Here is a 24,333-nt window from a genome sequence, read left to right as displayed (position 1 = left end):
TATGAGGTGTCCCACACAAAACTGAAAATAGTATGAAAATGTCTTGTTACTGTGTTGTCTGTTGTCTGTTGAACCTTGACTACTGGCTGTTGGAAACAGACAGGGTTCTTAAACGGGGATTTATACATCTCTCTGGCAAGGCTCCTAGCACAGGCCAAGGGAGGAGAGGAAACATGAAAACGACACAGTTACAGCCCCTTGGATTAAATCCCTGCTCATCTCTCCCCCCCCCCCGGCAAGAAAACATTACGTTGGGGACAGGCTGATAGTTTTCATCAGCCAAAGGTCAGCATATAAGTAAGCAGGCCAAGAGTGCACTTCTCACCTGTACTGACTCCCCCAGTGAAGATCCAAGCCCCTGTGGTCATGGCGGCCTTGATGAGGCCCTTCCCAAAGACTTGCTTCAGCTTGGGTTGCAGCTCGAAGTTCTGCAGTCCCCCGTGGATGGATATTAGGAGCTTGGGGAGTTCCAGCTGCCAGTCTTTCACCATCAGGTGGAGCAGCGAGTCTGGCTTTGTGTCATATGACACTCGGATGTACTGCAAGGCAGGTGGAAACAAACAGCTTAGCAGCTGGGATCAGCTTACTTAAAGGATCTCTTTACCCCATCCATGCCTGCTCTTTGTAAGTGCCACTTAACGTCTGCAAGAAATTTATCCTTCAGTGTGGCAGCACTGTCAACTCTGGAACGCCCTGTCCACTGATATTAGGCAGGTGCCTTTGCTGTCTTGCTTTCGGTGCCTGCTAAAAACCTCTTGGCCAGATATGTACGTAGTTTTATTATGTATATTTGTTGCAAAACTGCTGGTTTTACTTATATTTTGATAAATGTTATGTGTATTTGTTTTCTGAGGTGTGATTTTAATAGTATCTTAAAAAAATATTTCATGTCGTTTTATGTAAACCACTTAGAGGGTTTTGTTGATTAAGCAGCATATATGTATCAGATGCTCCTCAATCAGATCCAAAGTTCACAGAGTTTAGCTTCCCATACTGGCCAAGCAGGTGAACACAAAGCAAATCCACAAGGCAATGGCCCTCTCCTGATGTTTCTCCCCAACACCTAGCATTTGGAGGTACACTCCCTCTGAATAGGGAGGTTTGGCCAGCTAATGCAACTAACAGCTATTGATCGATCACTCAATTCCCTTTTAAAGCCATCAGAGTCACTGGCCAGCAGCACTGTGTCTTGCAGAAAGGAAAGTATGTGTTGTATGAATAAATATTTTCTGTTGTCTATCCTAAATCTACTGCTGTTCTTTTTTATTTGATGGCCCCGAGCATAATGCAATGCAGAGTTTCATGATAGGTTTTAGCTGAGATTCTGGCACTGCAGGGGGCTGGACAAGACAACCCCTGGGGTCCCTTCCAGCTCTGCGATTCCATGATCATTCTAAGATACTGCTACTCTGCACATGCGCAGGCGAATCAGAGGGACACAGCAAAGGTAGCAAAGATAGGCTTGCAAATCAGTAATGCAGCATAAACAAAGAAGGCGTCTTGTGGCACCATAAAAGGCCAAGCTAATGTTTCCAGAGTAAGAGGGGGAGGAGCTCAGCTCCCTTCCAAAGACACAAGGTGTCTTTGCCCAGTCTAAACAAAAGGTGGACTGTGGGGGACAGGACTGTGCCACTTTTGATGATACAACTGATAGCTGTAACAACAGCAAAAACGCATCTCTAAATCCAGGTGTAAGGAAGAAGGGCTTAATTGACCCTTTCCCCTCCATTTGCTATATGGAGGATTCCCCTATCCTTGCTTCCTGGGAAGCCTCCTCACTTGCAACTCAATGGCACGTTTTAACTTCACTGCTCACCAATGTCAGCAGTCTTAAGATTTTGGGCTTCCCTCAATGTGGTCTAGTTGCCAAAGGAAGAATCCACTTTCCCAAACTCACTTTAAACAAAAACTGGAATCTGGTCATTGTCTAATAATAATAATAATAATAATAATAATAATAATAATAATAATATCATCTATCTATTTATTTTTTAGGGGTATAAATTTTGATAGAAGCGGGAAAAAAGTTGAACTCGTTCTTCACTATAAAATTCGCAAAATAGAAGAATGTGTGTGACAGATTCTACCTTATTAGACACCTTATTAGGTGTTTAGTGTCACTGGCTTTGGCCGCAAAAAAACTGAACTTGAACTTTATTTTTTATACCCTGCCCATCTGGCTGGGTTTCTGCAGCCCCTCTAAGGACATTCCCCTTGCCAGGCTTCGGAAATCTACCCCTCTCTTCACTGGGCTATATTGTGTCTATTGGTGAAATAGAGGTTACCACATACCATGGACTTGTTGGTGTGGCCTCCACCTTGGAACTCAAGGCTTCCATAGGCATCAGTTGGGAGTGCCTGGGTGTGCTTACTGACAAACCACTTCTCAGGCTGAGTATCCACCTGCTTCGTTGCGTCTTCTTCATTCTTGTTCGCAGTTATACTCGGAGGAATTGGGGTGTGTTGTGTAAGAAGCTGGCCGCAGCAGCACCTGAGGGCAAAGAGCAACTGTGAGGGGGCAGCCAGCAGTTGGCTTAGAACATTCCCCTCTTCATGTTTAAAAATCTAATAGGGATGTTGCCCCTTGTGATGAAAGACAGGGACTTAGTTGATTACAGGGGTTTTAGTAGATTAATTAATGGACTGATTTTGCATATATTTTCATCCAAGTAAAAAGAAAAGGCTTGCTTCCTTTGTTTCGGGTTGTTGCACATGGCTTGCAACATCTTAGAGTGGATATTCCCTCCTGAATGAGAAAGGGGGAGAATACCTCTTTTAAGGCAGTGCTTTCCATCTGCAGTTTTAATGCTGAGCGGGGGAATCCTGACACCTGACTAATCAGTGCACTTTTTCAGGCATTCAAGTTTGGGGGTGTTTTTTTATATAAAAAAAATGAAGCAAATCAGTTAGACCCTGAGGAGGGAATAAAAATCAGGTATCAGAGCATGTTTTGGGGCCAGAATGGTATGCTCATCTTCTGCCAAGTTCCATGCAGCACTGCACACACAAGCAGATGCACAGAAAACTGTCAGATCTGCTTATACCATCTAGAGGTCTGCCCTTTCTCTCTCAGTTACAAGGTGCCATGGAAGGTTTTCAGCTGGGGCTCCAAGAAGCCAGACTCCAGCATCTTTCCTTCTGAATCACTGGCAGCCTGAGCTCTCTGCTTCAAGGGCACCACGGAGGCTGCAGAACCAGCCTGCCTGAGCAGCCTGTCAGCTGACCTCAAGGGCCAGTCACAGTTTACCCGGCCTTATAAAGCCCTAGTCAAGAGCAGGTTGCCTATACTTCTGAACACTGCCACAGCATTTTAATTATGTAGGATGCTGTCTAAATACCAATTTAAAAAAATAAAATTGCCCCCTGCATGTCTTTTAATGTGCACCTGCTTTTTGCCCTCTTGCCCTCTACTCCTGCCTTGGTATACAATACCTGCCTGTTTGGACCAGCTTCATCCTTTTTCCCACTTGCACTGACTCCAGCTCCCCCCTGATCCTGGAGCCCAGCTGCCTGGAGCCTGATCCTGGCTGACACGCCCTACTTGTTTCTGAGCAATGAAAGTGGCTGCCTCATATTCTGGGGAGGGAGAGCGCCTGCCCCCCATTTTCCCATGAGGGCTGCTCCTCCTGCTGCTGACAAAAGATTGCTTGTTTGGTGCGCAAAACCAACATGCAGAAGCAGAAGATGGGTCACCTGGTAGCATCTTTGCTGTTGGCAATTATGTAGATACACTCCCTCTTGAAAAAGGTTTTTTCTATCCAAGCTTTTTGACCCTAAGGAGGGAAGGAAGAAAGAAATAATTTGATGTCACATGGTAGATAGTGATGTTTACCTGAAAAAAGGATGTATTTCAAGACTAGTTTACAAAAATGCAGCACATCTTAAGAGCATCTGTTGTGGTGGCTTTTCCCTACCTCCTATTAACCAGAAAGACAGGGGCTCCAAAGATCAAATGTAGTCTCAAACGGTGTGTCCTTGCCATAGCTGTCAACTGTTCCCTTTTCTTGCAAGGAATACTATTCGGAATAAGGGAATTTCCCTTAAAAAAGGGAAAAGTTGACAGCTATGGTCCTTGCATGTGTGAAACTGGGCCCCTTTGATGGGTTGCCCTGACACATGGTAGTAGGTTTGGTTAAATGTGAAATAACAATGATTGAAGGAAGTCAAACGAATCACCCCTACAAATACAAAAGAAAAACAAAAGCAGCATAGTATATCTTGACGAGACTTAAACCAGCTAAGCAGAGTACTTAACTTTAAGACTGTTAGGAAAGTCAAATTTTACATTGTACTGTGGAGACGGAGTCCTGCATTAAGTTCTACTACTACAAGTAGGTTGGGTTAAGTTAGGTGAATTCAATTTATACATTGCTTCCCACTTTAAAAAAAGTCTGGAACCATTTTACAACCAAAGTATTTTTTTAAAAACGCTCAGTAAGAATCATATAAGCAGTATTTAAACAAAACAGCAACCAGATTTAGCAGTACAGTGTCATATCATTGGTGCTGCTCAAATGCCTAGGAAATGTCTTTGTTAGCACCAGAATTATAATAAAATTATGATAACATTGGTGGGTCTCCCTGGGAAGAGGTGGGGGCTACTGCAGAGAAGACCTGTTTTCTCATTGCCCCCCTCTGGGCCTCCCTCAATGGGGACACGCAGAGAAAGTCCTCAGGATCCGGGCAGAATCCTATGGGGGAAAGGTATATTATATCTAGCAGCCAACTAGGAATACAAGACACTGCCCTATATACCAGGCCAGATTATTTGTCTAACTAATGCATACCCTCCAACATTTCTCCGATGAAAATAGGGACGGCCAATTCCATAATAATAATTTTACTATTTATACCCCACACATCTTACTGGGTTGCCCCAGCCACTCTGGGCAGCTTCCAACATATTTTAAAACATAACAAAACATTAAACATTAAAAAAAACTTCCCTATACAGGATTGCCTTCAGGCGGCTTGGGGGTCAGATAACTCCATACCCTTCAACATTTCTCCACTGAAAATAGGGACATCCTAAGGAAAAGTGGGACATTCCAGAATCAAAACAGAAACTGGGATGATGTCTGTAAATCTGGGACTGTGCCTGGAAAACAGGGACCCTTGGAGGGTCTGCTAATGTATTGCTTTCTCTGATGGGCAGAAGCTCCCCTGAGTCCTAGGAGAGGGCAGAAAAGGCTCTTGCCTTTTCCATTGCCTGCTTGTCTGAGTCTTCTAACTGGAATGGCAGGGGTTGAATGTGGGGGCTTCTGCACACAAAGCATGGCCTCTGGCACTGAGCTATACAGTACTGGCTGGAATACAGACCTATACAGACCTACAGCTGGAATCAAAGCAAACCCACAGAGCAGCCTCTGCCAAACTGTGCCCTCCAGCCTGGACCAGCTGGGGTTAATGGACAGGTATAAATGGACAATTCTCCCAATGGAGAGATGTACAGCCCGCAAGGGCCAGTATTGGGACCTGCACATTTTAACTTGTTCATAAATGATCTAAAGTTAAGGGGTGAGCAGTGAGGTGGCCAGGTTTGCAGATGGTACCAAATTGTTCAGGGTGGTTAAAACAAAAGAGAGATTGTGAAGAGTTGCAAAAGGACCTCTCCAAACTGAGAGAATGGTCACTAAAATGGCAAATGCAATCCAGTGAACCAGGAACAAGATTTGGGGCCATAGTCAACAAAGATGTTAAACCAGTGCGCACCATGGGTAATTTTTGCTATTAACTTGCGCAGAAGATGGAAGAAAGGGCACGTCCCCAGATTCCAGTAATCCAAACCATTCACTATCCCAAACTAGGATTCCTTGTTCTGTGTTTTCCAAATGGTGATGTTTCTAAACCCAGGTGCTTGGGAACAAAAGTAGCCCTGACGAGGTGGTCACAGGTAGCAAAAGCAGAATCTATAGGTAGCTTCTGTTCCGAGTGTGGGGGTGCACCTTCTGTTCATAAAGAAATATCATTGTCCTCTCAATGTCTGGGATAGATAAGACATTTACACATGATGTGGTATAGAAATATCATTTTCTCCTTTCTGGGCAGCAGGAAAGAGGTTTTACTGTCCCAGAATAATTTTGGAAGGTTTATCCATGACTAAAATATCTCTGAATCTATTACCTGAAGACTATGGCATGTGAATGGGGTGGGGTGGAAATGGGATGGGATTTTCTGGGCCCAGAGGACTGTATATGTAGATTGGGTCCTGCTACAGTTATCAAAGGTGGCTCTAATTTCCATAAAATGGATATCACATACAAATTTGAACCCTATTTTCCAGGTGCAGACAGTGTCAAAAATCAAGCAGGGGTCACACACAGGTAACGAGAGGCCCAAAGACAGAAAATCAACAGGTAAATCATTCCCCATAATTATAGCTCCATACATGTCATTCCAAAAAGCTTACTCTGCTTATTATCTGCCGGTGAAGAGGTCCTTTGGGAACACTTTACAGTCTCTTTTAACAAAGCTGTTAAAAATACATCCAGTGCTGACCACAAAATCTCCTCTAGTGCCGACCTTAAACCATGCAAAGATCTCAAGTTTCGTGATTTGCCAACTAGTTGTGTTTCTGGAAGTCTTTCACCACCTGATATTAGGCTGGTGATACAAACGTTCCATGCAAGACTGTGCCTGGTGTTTCAAATAGAGGAGTGTCAAAAGTGATTTAAAATTTACAGCAATTCTGCGCAGATGCTCAAGCTTGGATAAATTCAAGATCTAAATGCAGACATACCTCGTTTTATTGTGCTTTGCAGATAATGCTCCTCACAAGGACGCGGGTGAAGCTGCAGCAGCCCAGCCTCCCACACCCCGACTGCCGCCCCTCTTCTGGCCATGGGAGGGGAGCTGGCGAGGGCTGGAGCCCGGTTCCCCCCTCCCCCTCTGCAGCCAGGGTGGCCTGGATTAACAGACTGCACTGTCTTGGAAATATGACGTTCAGATGCCCTGGGAAACAACTTTCTCACTTTACTGTGATATTTGCTGTACTGTATTGTGGTGGTCTGAAACCAAACCCGCAAGATCTCTGAGGTATGTCTGCAGTTTAAAAGCAACCTTGTGTTTCTTCGTTGTGGGTATTTAGGAATACTTCATAATAAATATATCATTCCCCCCTTTTCTTCATTTTTGAGCAAAAAGGATTTGAAATACCCACTCAGCTCACTGGATCTCCTTGGGCCAGTCGCTATCTCTTAGCCTAACCCACCCCACAGGCCTGTTGTGAAGACAAAATGGGAAAGGGAGAGGAAGAGGTCCACTGTCATCGTTTTACATAATAACAACAAAAACCTATAAACACTTGTGTTTATACCAGCAGCATTCACCCACCCTTGAGAACCCCCATACAGGGGCGTAGCGCAGCGGATGCCAGAGGGGCCATGGCCCCAGGCATGGATTTTTGAGGGGGTGCAAAGCAGGAGCACTGGGCCGCACTGGGGCATTGGCATGGGGGCGCCTGGTTTGTGCCCGTCAAGTGCCGTGTCAGCTGGTCAGGCTCTCCCCTGCGCAGGTGGGCAGGTGGCACAGCACAGCCCTGCTTGGTCGCTCTGGCAGTGTCAGCAGCGAGGGCTGAGGTGCTGGGGTGGGCTCCTTCACCCTCCGCGCTTCACCCGCTGGGGTGCATACACCCCTGGCATGCCCACCTGCCAGTCTGTGTGCGTGCACTGGTCTGGCACATGTGTGCCTGTGCTGGACACCTTGAGCTCATGCAGTGCTGCTGCCCCCATATTACCACAGCTTTACCAACCCCCCTCCAACCGCTACATTTCCCTAGAAAAAACAACAACACATGTGCAGATTGGACCATAACAACCCTCCAGTCTTGGAGCACACAAGGGAACATTCCCTCCTAGTCCAACACTTTAACTGTTGCACCACAACATACACATTGTTGTATGCATTTTTGTATAAAGCACACACATTTAAAACAATTCCCCTCAATATAATGCATTTTTGTACATTATTTTCACTGATACGTGCATTTCGTGCACATTTCCCCCGAATATATTTCCCCCTTTAAAAGAAGCATTCCTACGTTGGAGAACTGCATCACAAAATTTGGAAAAATTCAAATGTTAAAGAACAGCTGTTTTGGTGTGCAATTTGGTTTGGGAAGTGTGATTTAGGTAGGTCCACATCAACAAGCAAAGCCAACTAATTTCTTCCCATGGCTGGCACCTGCCTACTACATATTCCTCATGATAATGAGAAGACAAAAGCAGGTGCTATAAATCACTGGAATGAAAAGCTAACCAACATATGTACAGTAGGCCTTTGAAGTTTCACTGCTGTAGGATGCTTAATCCTCTTACCAAAAGCTTGATTATAATCCACTGAAAACACTGTAGTGAAAACATATACAGTCTTAGAGAAATGGCATCTTCTTGGTTTGGCTTCACCTCTACACAGTAGTGGGATGCCCAGGGGATGTTCTGCAAGATGAAGTCTTCTTGGGCTCTCCAGGAAGACGGCTAGCCGTAGCTCCCTGGATGTTTGGGGAAACTAAGTATCCTTCCAGCAGGAGCCTTCGCATGAAGGAACATGGAAAGGATTATGACAGATTAATGGCAGTGTTCAGGGGCTTACCCTGCTCAACAGGAGAGGAAAAGATGTAGCACAGCCAGCAAGGTCACTATCAACCGCGACACCAAATTTTATACCAAAGTTTAAGCCACTTTGGAAGTGCATCTCGGGTCAGTGGTTAACAATGGTCTGTCCTCTTGTGTCAGCATCACCATCATCATGCGGCTCCCAAGAGGATGCAACTGGAACCTCTTTTGTTGAATTTCTTACTAGCTGGCTGTTTTTGATGTACAGAGTGGAGGCGGCTCAACCATGAAGCTTCCCTTGGGCTGCCATGTAAAGGCCAGGGAATAACTGCTTGCTTGGATGATGCATGCAGGCTAGAAGGACAAACTCACATAGGATGGTCCCTTCCCTTTCAGAATTAAAAGCAAGCCAGCGCTTGAGGATCTGCATGGTTCTGACACCAGCTGCCTGCCACTTTGTGCCTCCTGCCACCTCCACCTCCTGCCCCCTGGCAACAAGGGTGTGGGGGTTGGTTTTCCCCCATCAGAATCTATTGCAGGACCCCACCAGCTACCACTGGCCAGGGCTCCTTTTACGATGCTCAAGAGAGGGTAGAAATATATGGCATGAGAAATATGCAGGGTGGGGAGGGGGTTACCTCCTTAAATATGAACCATGGCCAGTTTTGGAGACAATATACTTCATGAAATAACTTTGGAGAAAAGCAAGTTTTGTTTTGTGTTTTTTTTTAGCACCAATCCACAAAGTCACAATTCTGGTCATGAATCTTTCCATCGAAATCTGCCTGGATCTTATGGCCCCTCCAAAATATTCTAGCAGCTGACTCCAAATATTTTTTAAAGGTGTGTGCATGTCCTCATTTAGTTACCACCCAAATTAAATTTTAAAGACACATTTGGATATTTCCTGGTCAGGAGAAGGTTCACAATAATTTCAGAGGAAGCAAGCAGCGTTTCAATAACTTCTGAAAAATTGTGTTTGCCTCCACACATTTGTGACTTACGGAGAACAGTCTATTTTGTTAATTAGTCCAGTGGATGTTGTCTGCTTCTTGCCTACACCAATTGTCCTATTGGGAATTTTGAGTCAATGAAGAAATTATCCATTCACATCTGGAATGAGAACTTCTGACTGACTAAATTTTGCCAAGAGCAAAATCAAGGTAAATTTGGAGGTTCCTTCCGAGGAGAAATATTGGAAGAATTTAAGATAAGCATGAATTTTGTTTGGAAGACTGTGGCTATTTCTCAGTATGTGGTGGTGGTCACTGCACATCCCTGGCAAACAACGATGAGGTCAGGATTTTTAAATCCTAGAGACTGGAAGGAGCTATAGATTTGGGGAGGTGTTGCAAAACCAAGGTCTCATTCCATCATTCCCACACATATTCATGAAAGCATCTTTAGCATGCTGGCCTCTAAACTTCACTGCTGCTCTATCCTATCTTCTCTGGCAACCTCTTTCATAGTAATTCTGCCAGATTCAACAAACCCAAAGGTAAATCACTGCAGCTCTTGCACCCTCTTTTTCAACACCCAAAATTAGATATTTCATCATCATCTTAATAAACAAAATGCACGTAAATAAGTTTCAGTGGCAATGATGAAATAACATGGAATTTGAAATAAGTCAGCCTACCTGTTATTCTGCAGAACATTTTACTTTGAAGAATGGAAAGATGGTGGACACTGAACAGAGATAACCAGAATTAAAGTTTAAGCTTTGTCCCACTTTCCTTTCTCTTGCTTACAGAGTTGTTTAATCTCCTCTAAAGGCTAGGACTCCCAGTCTTTCTGAAGTCCACCAGAATCCTCACTTTAAGAAGAGTGTCTCATATGATAAGCATGTGAGTTGATTCTTTGTTCAAACCAGTCTCATGACTTTTTTCGAAGGTAATCCTTTAGACGTCCCATGACTCTTCATCTCCCTGCCCGGAGGGAGTTTCCATCTCATGGCAGAACGAGGCACAACATACTGAGTTTGATAGCACCCAAATCTCTAATTTGTTAAATCTTCTTTCCCTTTTCCAAACAAGTGGCTTAGAGCAACTTGTAAGAATGCTGGCTCAACAGAAAAGGCCAGCTGGATTTTGGAAGCTTGCAACTTCTAATCTGAAACACACCCTCTCTGTTCTGCTGAAATTTCACCGCTATCTGCATAATTGGGACAATTGGACCTAATAGCCCTTTATGGGGTTCTCATTAGGTGCACAGCTCAACATTCTTTGGGAAAAGGGGAAAGGAGGGCATATAGCATTAATTCTATCTAATCCTTTTTTGAGCAAAATGAACTTGGGCTGGATGTCAACATGGAAAGCAGTCAATAGGCCATACAACTGGGAACAGCCACACATATCCCGCCCTCATACAGCATCATTGTGTGGCTGAGCTGGTTTTGGAATATGGCTGCCAACTTTAAATAGCAAGCGACAGCCTTTGGTGTTAGCATAGTTGTTATCGCTACTACAGGGAATGGTACAAAAAGAAATATATTGGCTTGAGCTGCACCCAGTACCAATCAGGAGTGCCAGCTTGGCCCTGCGACCATGGGTGCCTGGGGCCATGGGTGCCGTGCAGCATGCATGGCCCTGGCACTGAAATTTGTGGTGTCTGGCACCTTCATGGGGAATTTTGTGGGTGTTTGGGCACCCAGGGCTCCAGCACCTATGATACTGATTCAGGGCACTGATCTTCTGTTTAGCTCAGTATTGTCTGCTCTGGCTGGCAGCAGCTGTCCAGGCAGATATCTACCCTTGGCATGCTCCCTTTGAAGTGGAAACACTAGGGGACTGGACCTGGGACTATTTGCATGCAAAGCCTTAGCCACTCCTGCGTGTATACAAGCCCAAAGTTCAATGCAGATCTTTCCAGCTAAACAATCACAAACTACATCTCTGTTCCTCAATAACCTGCTTCTCAGGGTTGTTGTGAGAGTCAGGAGGGGGACACCAAGCCCCTTGTGGGTAGGAGTGGGGATTAAAACATAGTAAATAAATGCACAATATCATGTGGGAACATATTGCTCAGAACACAGAGATCAGCAGCTGCTAGTTGCCCCAGATGCTCAGACAGCCGATAGGCGAAGGCTGCCCCCTATTCAGCAGAATTATTGCCTTGCATGACACTTCCCTTAAATGCAACAATCCCTTCCACTCAGCACTACTCCAACAATAGTCTAGACTCTGGTTAGCAAAGGGTGTTTCACTTGCAAACATAGCATCCACCTGGGGAGAGGACCCATAGCTCTTCATGGTCACATGAAGCTGCCTTAGGATGACCCAAACTTTTGGATCACCTGGTCCACTGCCTACCAGTCTGGCTGACACTAACTCTCTAGGGGGCATAGGTCTTCCCCAGTTCTGTTACCTGAAATCTATTGTGGAGCTGTCAAGGCATGTGCTGTACTCAGGCTACATGCTCCACTACTGAGCTATCACTTTTCACTTCCTTGGCATTGGCAGATAGAAGGTTCTCTACTAGCAAAGGCTGAGGTGGGTGATCTGCTTGAGAAAAATTAGATGCTGCTGCTGCTGCTGAACCAATGGATGGACCAAGGACCTGTAAGGCATTTTCAGACGATGCTGAGGCATAACGTTGTGGAGAAGCCAGAGCAGAATGGAAGTGCATTGCTTTACATTTATTTGTCATATTTCTTTCATTAAAGCTTTTTTTTTTAAAAAAAAACAAAACACCCCAGTGCTACTTACAGATCTATAAAAAAGGACAATCCTTGGCCTGTGGCTTACAAACTAAAATACATGGCACAAAAGGAAAAAGATGAGGAGGAAAGATGAAAACAAGCAAACTCAGACACCAGTCCTTAATGTTAAATGCAGGTGCTCCGGAGTTCAGATCAGATGACACTGGGCTAGACAGGCCAAAGGCCTGATTCACGATAAAGCAGCTTCCCATGTTGATCTGTGCTCTCACTCAGGTCCCGAATATTGATAATCGGGTTTGCACACGATGGGTGGGCTGTGCCCTTTATTGTCCTAACTTGAATTGACAATAAACTCATGCCGGGTCAGAGCAAAGTACAGACTGAATAGTCGAAAGGAATGCTGATGGTGAATGGCCAAAGAGCCAGCCTCCCAGGGAAACTGCAGTGATACAGAAATTAGCCTTCATGGATGCCTGCACTTAGACTGTGGGAAGGGCTGTCAGGCTTGGAGTTTGTTTAGGAGGATGGCTTGACATAAATGGCATGGTTTACCCGCTGTAGAGCAAGTCCTCTTCCCCTTGCTTGCAAGGAGAGCTGGGTGCAAGAGCGGAATCCACAAGGGCCCATTGGCACCATCTGGAAACGGGCAATGATGTTTGCACTCGAGGGGGCAGAGGATCTACAGTGTAGATGAGACATGGAGTAGGGGCTTTGGGTTCTCATAGTTTCTCAGTTTTCCAATCCTAAGATTGGTTCTTCACATTTCCACATCTATTTGTGATTGCTTTCTTTTTTAAGTCCTCATGCACATTTTTAAAATAAGAAAACATTTTTGCAACACCATTTTATAATTATGACATTATTTTTTATTATTTGTACCCTGCCCATCGGCCTGGGTTGCCCCAGCCACTCTGCACAATTTCCAACACATAAAACATAATAAAACATCAAACATTAAAAACCTCCCAATACAAGGCTGCCTTCAGATGTCAGATGTCCTTCAGGCTGGACGTTGAGGGTGGAGGTGCTCCTTCAGGTATACAGGGCCAAAGCCATTTAGGGCTTTAAAGGTCAGCATCAACACTTTGAATTGTGCTTGGAAATGTACTGGGAGCCAGTGTAGATCCTTTAGGACTGGCAGCCACCCCAAGTCACCAGTCTGGAAGCCACGTTCTGGATTAGTTGTAGTTTTCAAGTCACCTTCAAAGGTGGCCCCACGTAGAGCATGTTGCAGTAGTCCAAGCAGGAGATAACCAGAGCATGCACCACTCTGGCAAGACAATGCACCCTTATTTGCCCTTATGCAGTGCAATCTCAGATATTATTTTCACGAAATAATTATAATTATAATTATAATTATTACTACTAGTAGTATATTGCCCTTCACCCGAAGATCTCAGGACGGTTCACAGCATAATATATGCACTTTTATGCACACTTTACCCTTGCATATGCATTTTTGTATACATTTGTCTGCTGGGGAACTGCATTGCAAAATTTGGAGAAGTGCTAACTTTGAAGGATTGCTGTGTTTCAGCTCATGTATTGTTTTGGGAACTAGTTAGCTTATAATTTGGGAACTGAATCCAATGTCTCTCTCACATGGAGTGCATGTGCAGATGTCTGACCCCTGCAATGCATCCTCCTCAGAAACAATTACAGAAATTTGATGCACATGTAGCACGTGTTATGCTTTCTTCCATGTGGTCTCACATCAGTAAAATATCCTCTGAAAATAGGACAAGCCAAGTTTCCGGGTGACAATAAATAATGGTTCTGCCTTATTTTGCACTAGCCAGACATCAACTGAAATACTATGTCCAATTCTCAACACTGCCCTTTAAGAAGGATGTGGATAAAGGAAGGAGATGAAGATGTTGGAAAACAAGTCCTGTGATGAATGGTTGGAGGGACTGGGAAAGTTTAGCTCAGAGAAGACTGTGAAAGGTGGGGTATTATCACCCTCTTCCATAAACCTGAAGGGGCTGTCACAGAGAAGAGAGCAATGATCTGCTCTCTGATCCATAATTCAGGACTAGATCTAATGAGGGCACATTTCAGTTGAACATTAAGAGAGGCTTCTTGACTGTAGGAGCAGTTTGCTATCTAGAGGAGTGGGGGAGCCTTCCCTGACTGGAGGCCGTCCAACAGGAGGTGGGTAGCCGTCTCCTGGGGATGTTTCATCTCTGAGTTTACTGTGCTGCGTAAGGAGATGACCTAAAACTCACCTACCCCTCTACTAAGAATGGGGGAGAAATTCAATTTGGTTCAGATTTTCAGAACAATATACAAACTGAAACACAGCCTTCAAAATGTGCACTTCTCTAAATTTTGTAATGTGGTGTTCAACCTAATAATGTGTATAAAGGCATGCTTGTCTGATCCAAAACACCTACCCACCCCACTCACACATGAAAACAACGACCACCACAGCCAACCCCAAATGAACAGCCACACCCTGGGCCAACCCCAACCTCTCTCACCACCAAAGGAACACAAGTGAACAGCAAAGAACCTGCAAGAGCAACGCTGACACCAAACCCCACATATATTAAGTAAAATAGAAACATCGCCACCTGACCCCACCCCCACTCATCTTTCTCCCCATCCACCTCTTTCCCCCTTTCCTTCCTAATGTCTCAACAAATGAAACTGATTTGTAAAAATGTTACATGGGAAAAAAATATAAGAGAGGGACATTGCACACGCTTTTGTAAATCAAGAGAATCTTTAATAAAAAATAAAGGCATGCTTGTTAAAGGAAGTGTACAAATATTACTTTAAAAATACAAAAAAGTGAATGCATAGGGGGAATTGCTTGCAAGAATGTATACATCAGACAAAAATGCATTAAAAATGTGTACATCGGGAGAAATTTGCACTAAAATGCTGACAAATTTTCATGAGACTTCTTATTTGAAAAATCACAAACTAATGCAGACAAATGGAAACCTTAACTTAAGGTTGGAAAAATGAGAAATGGTACTGCAAAATCAATCCCTTCCCTTTGATGTGGGTCATCAGTGGCCTACCAGAAATTGGCCAGCTGTTGGCTGGGGATCACAGTGAACATTCTGTTTACAATTTTGTAAAGCGGAAGTGATTGCAACAGGTTTGTCTTTTTCAGCTTGGGCAGTTGAACTCCTTTGCATAGAGACTAGCCATATTTTCACAACATATACAAAATGATAATCAGTTTATTTAGGCATGGGATAGTCTTTGCCCACCAAGCAAAAATGAAATAATTTCACAGCACAACTCTTCTTTCTTGGCCCCACTCCAGGGAGAATTGCACGAGCAAAGAAAACAGTTTAATTTTGGCAGCAGATGAGTTTGCAATTCAGTCAGATGCCTGAAAAGAGCTACTGTTCCTCCCTGGGAATATTTTGGGTATAGGATCTCATATAAATCTGACATAGTCAAGGTGATAATGTGTCAGATTATTTTCTTTCTGTTCTAATGCCACCCCCACCCACCTCATTCTTGGCGGAAGTGAGGGGTGTTCGCTCAAAATGAATATTTCAACTCTGCAAGAAACAAAAACCAGTATTTTAGAAGGAGGTATCCTCCTCTTTCATACAGGAGTGGCTGCCTCTTCTGAGGGTATTTGCCATTTGTATAAATATGTGTGTGTGTGAATTACAGTTCTATTGCCTGATTAATTGGGAACACTTTTTCAGTTTGACAAACTGTTTTAAACCAGTTAACCTAACAGATGAACCAACAAGGGCTGCATCTCTGCACACTTGCATGGAAGCAGATCTTACTGAACACAGTGGGGTCATTTACCTCTAAGCAGATTTTCAAGTTTTTATTGTAAATGCTGCAGCCTGAACAGAAATATATGCTGGTCACTCAGAAACAGCTAACAAATCTATTACTTGGCCATGCTGTAGATCTTCTCAAATTTCAGTCAGATCAATGGTTTGTTCTCTCTTAAATCACGTGACTTGAATCACCATCCTGGAGAGTTTGGTAGGTTTGCCTTTACATGCAAACTGAACCAAGTGCAACTGGTACTGGAATTTTATAAAAGTCCCTTTAAATTTGCAGATGGGGGTTAACAGGCCATGAAACTTCAAGTGGCGGCCTGGTGGGTTTGCCCCATTTGATTGCATCATGGGGGATCCTTCAACCCAGGATCAACCCTAATAGAACAATCAGCCAGCAATCAGGATTGGCTTAGTCAGGATACATACCCAATGTCTACTTACATCTGTAATCAAAATAAGTTGTGGCCATTTGCATCCAGAGGTGTTGTCCGGTCGCTATTGGTACCCTCACGCCTCCAGCCCCCAGTGAACTGCACCCCAACTTGCTTCCCTTCTGTCTTGATCTCAGACATTCTCAAATTGTTTGATTTATTCATTTTCCAAGTTGACCTCCCTCACATCACTCCAGCAATACTCCTTCCTACCAACAATGATGCGGCTTCCTTCAACCAAGGAAACCGTCCCAGTTATACCAGTCTTATTCTTTTCCAGAAAAGCTCTTCATCCCACGGCTCCAATTCAAATGATTGCCTCTGAGGTGTGCTTTCTTCCTTTACCCTGTTGCATATCTTACTGATTCAGACCAGGGCATTTTCTTGTTTTTGCAGACCCAACTTGGAGTTCCTACCTCCCAGACACCCCTGAGTTCAAGGAGAAATCCAACAGCTGCAAGTTCTCTCTGCACAGAAATCCTGTGAACAGAGAAATTCCACAGGAAGTTCCTTGTTATTCTGTTACAATAAAAAATACTGAACACCTTAAAGGTTCATTGATTTATTGTGGTAGATGTTTTAGTGGACTACAAAAAGCTTGTGCAGTTACTGTCTCCTACACACCCAAACACACACCTATGAGCTTTTAAGGTGCCAAAGAATTTTTTGTTGCTTTAGCAATTGTGGGTTTTTAAAAAACTTGCTGAATATAGTATTTCACCAGATGGGCTTCTCCTATGCTGCAGCATAATAGGGAATACCACACCAGGTAAATTTCTGCCTTCCTGTGCCTAGACAAAAGCTGTTACTGGGAGGATGGATGGTGACTAACAGACTGAGGTTGAATCCTGACAAGACAGAAATACTGATTTTGGGGGACAGGGGGTGGCCAGGTGTGGAGGACTCCTTGGTCCTGAATGAGGTAACTGGGTCCCTGAAGGGACCAGGTGCACAGCCTGGGAGTCATTCTGGACTCACAGCTGTCCATGGAGGTGCAGGTGAATTCTGTGTCCAGGGCAGCTGTTTACCAGCTCCATCTGGTACACAGGGTGAGACCCTCCCTGCCCGCATACTGTCTTGCCACAGTGGTGCATGCTCTAGTTATCTCCTGCTTGGACTCCTGCAACATGCTCTATGTGGGGTTACCTTTGAAGGTGACTCAGACTGCAGCTGCTAGACTGGTGACCAGGAGTAACACCAGTCTTGAAGGATCTTCATTGGTTCCTGGTGCATTTCCAAGTACAATTCAAAGTGTTGGTGCTGATCTCTAAAGCCCCAAACACCCTGGGGCCTGTGTATCTGAAGGAGCATCTCCACCCCCATCTTTCAGCCCGGACACTGAGGTCCATCTCTGAGGTCCTTCAGGCAGCTCTCTCACTGTGAGAAGAGATGTTACAGAGAACCAGGCAGAGGGCCTTCTGGGCAGTGGTGCCCTCCCTGTGGAACGCCCTCCCTGCAGATGTCAAGGAGATGAAAAACTACAACTTTTAGAAGATATTGGAAGGCAGCCCTGTGTTGGGAAGTTTTTAATGTCTGATGCTTTATTATGTTTTATACATTCTGTAAGCCACCTAGAGTGTCTGGGGAAACCCAGCCAGATGGGCGGGGTATAAATAATAAAATTGTTGTTGTTGTTGCAGAGCAAGGAATGTTCATAACAAATGGGGAAAATTGGGAATTAAGATGAAATGGGATAAAAATAGTGACTGTGCTATTCACAAAAAAGCAGAACCAGATTAAGTACTTTGGAGCAAGGCAGTTGTGAAGGGACCCAGAGTTATAAATGCAGTTCTGCTTCCCCAGTTCTGAATGTGAGCAGTCAAAGGACTCATTCACCCAAATATTCCCATGCATACAGAAATATTAAAGGCTTTTTTAAAAGAAATGGGAAGAGAACTTAATATACTAAAATACAATCCCCTGAGGGCCTTTGGGGTAGAGTTGCCAACATTTCAACCAGCCCCTGCTCTTGTACCTCTAACTGCAACATGATCTGCAGGATGCAGCTGGTGGCAACATTCTAATCTCCATGCTGCGAAAAAGCAGCCTTTGCCGATTCCTGCAGATTGGAAGGCAGTTAAAAGACACAAGAGCAGACACCAGGCTATTTTCCTGGGCTGTTGGCAACCTGATTATGGGGGCAGAATTTCTCACAGAAGCCTGGCTAACCTTGCTGTGCCTTGGGGTGGGAAGTGCTGGCTAAACTGACTTTGCTGTGAGGGCTCCAATTACGTACAGTTTTATTGGACTAATGAGGGGTTTCTGGCCATCGGCTATGAGAAATCTGGCGTACCTTAAAGCCACAAGCAATGGGAGGGGGCCCTTAGTGCTGGGCTTCAAAATGCCCTGCTTGGCTTTGGGTACATAATTGCTAAAATAATCTTTGTTTCCCTGTGTATGGACAACATTGGATGCAAATGCAATGCATTTTACTTTTTAGCCCAAAAGAAAGGAGAATATGTTTGGAAGCGTCTGGTGCTCTGCAAAAACTTTTTGCAGGGGTGGTGGTCGTGCCATCTGTCTGATTCCTGTGTCATAAGGCTGAAGCCTCTTGTAAAAAAAGGGTGCACGATCAAAGCTTTCAGAGAGCTGGAATGCTGGGCTGAGACAACAGTTATGGAATGTGGGGTGCTTAAAAGGGGCAGATTAAAGTGAGCTATAATTTAACATGCTTCGCCGCACAGCTAAATTACACAGGCGGTGCCACTCTTGTTTATTCTGACAAGGGAAAGCAGGATTTGCAGTGTTTCTATACCACTTCTGCTAGAAAGTTTCAGGTGCAGCCCTTGATAGGGCCAGTTTCATTGTGAGGAGAGAAGCTTGGAGAATTCTGTAGATTCTGCAAGAGACATATGTGTGCAGTGCCATGCTAATCTGGCAACTACTCTATTCCAAACTTAAAAATGGAAAGCAAAATGCTGGTGGTCAACAAAAGACTATCTCAAGGCAAATTTAAAACAATGTAGGATAAACACTGACAACTGGGAAACACTGGTCTGCGAGTGCTCCAGTTGGAGAACAGCCTTTACCAAAGGTGTCATGGGCTTTGAAGACACTCAAACTCAGGACGCAAGGGAGAAACGTGCTAAGAGGAAAGCATGTTTGGCAAACCCTCACCATGATCAACTCCCGCCCGGAAACCTATGACCCCACTGTGGAAGGACGTGTGGATCCAGAATTGGCCTCCACAGTCACTTTCAGACTCACTGTTAAGACCGTGTACATGGAAGACAATCTTACTTGGCTATGAGGGATCGCCAAAGAAGAAGAAGATTGGAAAATGTTTGCAGAAAACTTAAAAACTCAGTGTAAACATATTAAAACGCAAATAGGATTGGAGTAAGAATAGCATAATTTTTGAGGGAACCATGGAAGGAGGGAGGGGAAGTCATAGGTGGAATGAGAGTCTCTTCCAACTCTATGATTCTATGATTGATTGATTGATTGATTGATTGATTGATTGACTGATAAATTTGAAATGTTGCTGAATTGTTTATTAGTTTTAAAATATATAGAAGAAGAACACTCAGGCAGCCCCCCATCCCCAAAGCAAAAAGCATGGCAGTCAAAGAAGCTTCACGCTAGCCAGCAACAGCAAACAGCTGAATCTCTTTCTTTTGCAGGTTGATGTGGGAGCAGACAGTCCTTCAGGGTCTCTGGTCTGAAGCTGCATAGTGCTTAGGAGGTCAGCACAAATACTTCAAATTGTGATTGGAAGTGGCCCACACGATAGGCATATCTCCCTAGTGCAGGCTTCCTCAACCTCGGCCCTCCAGATGTTTTGAGACTACAATTCCTATCATCCCTCACTACTGGTCCTGCTAGATAGGGATCATGGGAGTTGTAGGCCAAAAACATCTGGAGGGCCGAGGTTGAGGAAGCCTGCCCTAGTGGCTCACTGCATGGCTATGTTTGGAACTGACTGCAGGTTTGAGAGTATGTGCTTGCTTGGGAGCGATTGTGTCAGTGGCTAATTTCAATTTCCCATTCCATAGCAAAACCAGGCCTTCAATGTGATGTTCAAAAGGGCATCAGCTTCAATCAGTCCCTGAGGGTGTGCCATCCTATAGGACCATTACCCTTACAGGGGGCAACTGCTGCTACCACTCCACAAGGGAATGGTCCATTACAAGGGAGGGTATTGTACCTCCCTTAACTTCGGATTATCCCTCACATCACTTGGACCCCTCAATGTCCGTGCAATGACATTTTGAGACAGTCCCATGGTTGTCAAAGAGGCTATAAAGAATCTTGCTGGCCCAAAGGCAGCCTCTGTGTGCATGTTGGAGTCACCCAGAACTATCATCCTGGGGTCCCCAAACACCATGCCAGAGACCCCCTCAGAAAGGGCAATTGCCAATGGGCAATAGGGTGGCTGACAGACCACCAGCACCCCCAATTTATCTCTCTGGTCCAACACCAGGCATGGACCCTCAAAGCCCAACTCCCTGGGGGTGGGAGGAAGAGAAGGGAAGGAGGAAAAAGGAGGCTGCAGTTATTCAGAGAAGGGCATTCAAAACTGAACGAAAATGTGCCAAAACCTTCCTTGGCTCACAGAACATACCAGCTGCTCCTTGCTAATCTGTGGCTGATCCTTCAAGAGAATTACAAAGAGACTCAGCCAGCAGCCTGGGCCCAGGATATTGGCAGGAACTGGGAAACAAGCTCAACATAAAAAAAAAATCAAACAAAGGACATATTGAGAGCCCAGTCCCTTGGGGTGTTCTTCTGTACAGACCTACTGGAAGTTGTTGCACAACTCCCATTTATTTCAATGGGGCTTACTCAGAGGAAATTTCAGGTGGATCGAGGCTTTGTGCAGCAATTCACAGAGCACAACTGCCATGTAATGTCAGTTCATTTCAATAGGGCTTCTCTGGCGTGCAGGAGCAAGCCTCAGAGGAAAGAATGTTAGCTGCACAAGAGCTGTGCTTGCTAAAGTATCCAGTGCTGGCTCAGCCTTGCCATTCACAGACGGGCCTTAACTCAGGGGACAGCATCTTCCTTGCAGGCAGAAGGTCCTGTGTTCAATCCTCGGTGTCTGCAGGTTGGGCTGAGAGAGACTCCTTGCTGAAAACCCTAGAGAACCACTGCAGCCAGGCTACAAGATGGACCAATGGCCTGGCTTAGCAAAAGGCAGATTCCTAACTTCCTGTGTGGCCACAGCAAGAAGAAGAAGAGTTTGGATTTGGATTTTGCTTTATCACTGCCCTAAGGAGTCTCCAAGCAGCTCACATTCTCCTTTCCCTTCCTCCCCACAACAAACGCTCTGTGAGGTGAGTGGGGCTGAGAGACTTCAGAGAAGTGTGACTGGCCCAAGGTCACCCAGCAGCTGCAGGTGGAGGAGTGGAGACGCGAACCCGGTTCCCTAGATTAGGAGTCCACCGCTCTTAACCACTATACCACACTGACTCCCAAGGCAGTTGTTCAGAGGAAAGTTGCTGAGGTGGGACATGGCCCTCTGGCCATTCTCACCTTCCTGAGTCGGCAATTGTGTGCTTTGTTGCTGACCTGGGCTGGCCTTCTCCTAGGGGGTTGAGAAGAACCTGGTTTAGAAATCAGCAAGCTATAGATGATGCTACAATACTGTACACATTTGCCATCTCTGAAGATGGGTAGGGAAGTGAGGGTCAGTGTGGTGCAGCAGTTAAAGTGCTGAACTAGAACAACTAGGTTCATTGTTCAGCCTTGAAGCTGACTAAGCAATCTTTCAAACTAGCCTGCCTCACAGGGTGGTTGTTGTTTTTTAATAATTTTTTTTCAAAACCTTTCATCATACATTACCATAAAAAAACAAACTAACAAAAACAAAAAAGAGAAAAAGAAGAATACAAAGTCCTCTTTCACAGGTAGATCTTAACTTGTCCTACCCAGAAAGAGCTGGACCTTCCCAACTCTCACTTGGGACCTTCCCTTTCTTCTTCCAGCCTCCCACCTGGGGAGATTTTCCCTTCCCTGCCTCTGATCATTATTATGAATAAAAGTAAACAATACTCTTCCTCCAGACCAACATAACAACTTTTCCTCCAATATTAAGAAACAGTCCTTGGTCATCAATCCCTGAAGAATTTTTTTGCGGTATATCTAAGACAATGGTCCATAGTTATTTACTTATTGTAAAATCATTAATTCACACCCATTCCTGTTGAGCATGGTTTCCCATTCCTTTTCTGTTATTTAAAAAATGGTTTCTATTTCCTCCTTTTCCATTCTTTTTTCCAGCAGCGGAAATAGGCAGAGACACAACCATTGATAGTGATACAGACAAAAGGTTTGGAGTAGATCTGTTCAATCAAATGCAAAAATCTACTTCCAAATCTCATTCTTAATAGAAGCTATTTAAGACAAATCCATTCAATGCAATCAAATGCCTCGACAGCATCTAAGGAAATTAAAGTGGTAGGGACATTAGAGATATGTGTCTTGTGAATTATATTAATAACCCGCATTGCATCAGCAATATTCCTTTGAGGAATAAAGCATGTCTGATTGTGAGCAATATAAGACAATATTTTGGCATTCGTATTCAATAACACTATAGGGCAATATGATCCCATCCTCGTGGGATCTGAGTTGGGTTTTGGGATCATTACAATTCTTGAAAACTTCAATGGGTGGCGCAACACCCCCATGCATTAAATAGAACAGTTAAGTGAGGAATTAGTATATCACTAGCTGACAAAGGTCCGTATAGTTAAAGCTATGGTTTTCCCAGTAATGATGTATGAAAGTGAGAGCTGGACCATAAAGAAGGCTGATCGCCAAAGAATTGATGCTTTTGAATTATGGTGCTGGAGGAGACTCTTGAGAGTCCCATGGACTGCAAGAAGATCAAACCGATCCATTCTTAAGGAAATCAGCCCTGAGTACTCACTGGAAGGACAGATCGTGAAGCTGAGGCTCCAAGACTTTGGCCACCTCATGAGAAGAGAAGACTCCCTGGAAAAGACCCTGATGTTGCGAAAGATTGAGGGCACAAGGAGAAGGGGATGACAGAGGACGAGATGGTTGGACAGTGTTCTTGAAACTACGAACATGAGTTTGACCAAGCTGCAGGAGGCAGTGGAAAACAGGAGTGCCTGGTGTGCTCTGGTCCATGGGGTCATGAAGAGTTGGACACGACTAAATGACTAAACAACAATAATAGGCTTTATAAAAGTCCCCTGTAAGCCCATCGGGTCCTGAGGACTTACCCTTTTTCAGTCTTTTAATTGCTTCCTGAATTTCTGTTTTGGAGATTGTGCTATTTAAAAAGTTTCTATGGTCATCAATCAAGGTTGGAAGTCCAGTTCATGAGATCCATCTGGAGATGGATTTGTGGAAGTATATAGGCTTTGAAAAAAATGTTAGAATTCCCTGCTGGTGGTGTGTCATAACAAGCTGAGCCTTCAGGTGCCCTTATGCACTGGATCAATTAGACAATTTTCTTTCTTTTTATTGCATGTGCCAGTAGTTTAGATGCTTTATTCCTGATCTCATAATATGAGTTTCTAGGAAAAGCAAGAGCTTGCAGTGTTCTATCTGTCTCCACGGATTGGTGCTCATTTCTCTTGGCTTGTAGTAATTTGAAAGAACTGTGGTCGCCTTTAGATGAATAAGAAATTTCCAGATCTCATATTTCCGTATGTAATCAAGAAAAAACAATTTCACTTTCTTTTCTTTTCCTGCTGGATTGTCTTATGAATTGGCCTCTGATAACTGGGTTCATGGCATCCCACAGGGTAGAGATTTTAGTGTTTGGGGCTGCATTTCTAGGAAATAAAACTTTAGTATTTGATGTAGACTTTATTTAGCTGAGTTATCTGTTCGTAAGAGGAAATCAAAAGTCCAGTGGAGTGACCTTGGGGTGAGTCCATAGCTAAGGAGATGGCGATTGGAGCATGGTCTGAAACTAAAATGATTTCTATATATGTTTT

At 44.3% G+C, this 24,333-nt stretch overlaps 1 protein-coding gene across 2 annotated transcripts in view; it reads right to left on the bottom strand.

The window, feature by feature from the left end:
* The window catches only part of LOC310693541 (transient receptor potential cation channel subfamily M member 1-like), a gene marked incomplete at its 3' end in the record, with an annotated part of 36,900 nt that extends 26,516 nt beyond the window's left edge, over window positions 1–10,384 (bottom strand). The window contains exons 1-4 of one of the 2 annotated variants that reach the window (XM_083475841.1): window positions 10,192–10,384; window positions 3,694–3,773; window positions 2,293–2,491; window positions 326–539 (exon numbers count right to left, since the gene is read on the bottom strand). In XM_083475841.1, the coding sequence (XP_083331967.1) occupies window positions 326–539; window positions 2,293–2,295 (217 nt within the window). In that variant the 5' untranslated portion in view covers window positions 2,296–2,491; window positions 3,694–3,773; window positions 10,192–10,384. Of the gene's footprint in view, window positions 1–325; window positions 540–2,292; window positions 2,492–3,693; window positions 3,774–10,191 lie in introns of those variants that run through there. The other variant, XM_083475842.1, reaches the window with a different exon arrangement.
* Window positions 10,385–24,333: the final 13,949 nt, after the last annotated feature.

The sequence above is a fragment of the Podarcis liolepis genome (genome assembly GCF_965112155.1).
Source record: "Podarcis liolepis genome assembly, chromosome: 14".
Taxonomy (NCBI): Eukaryota; Metazoa; Chordata; class Lepidosauria; order Squamata; family Lacertidae; genus Podarcis; species Podarcis liolepis.
This window is presented reverse-complemented; position numbering and strand designations above follow the sequence as displayed.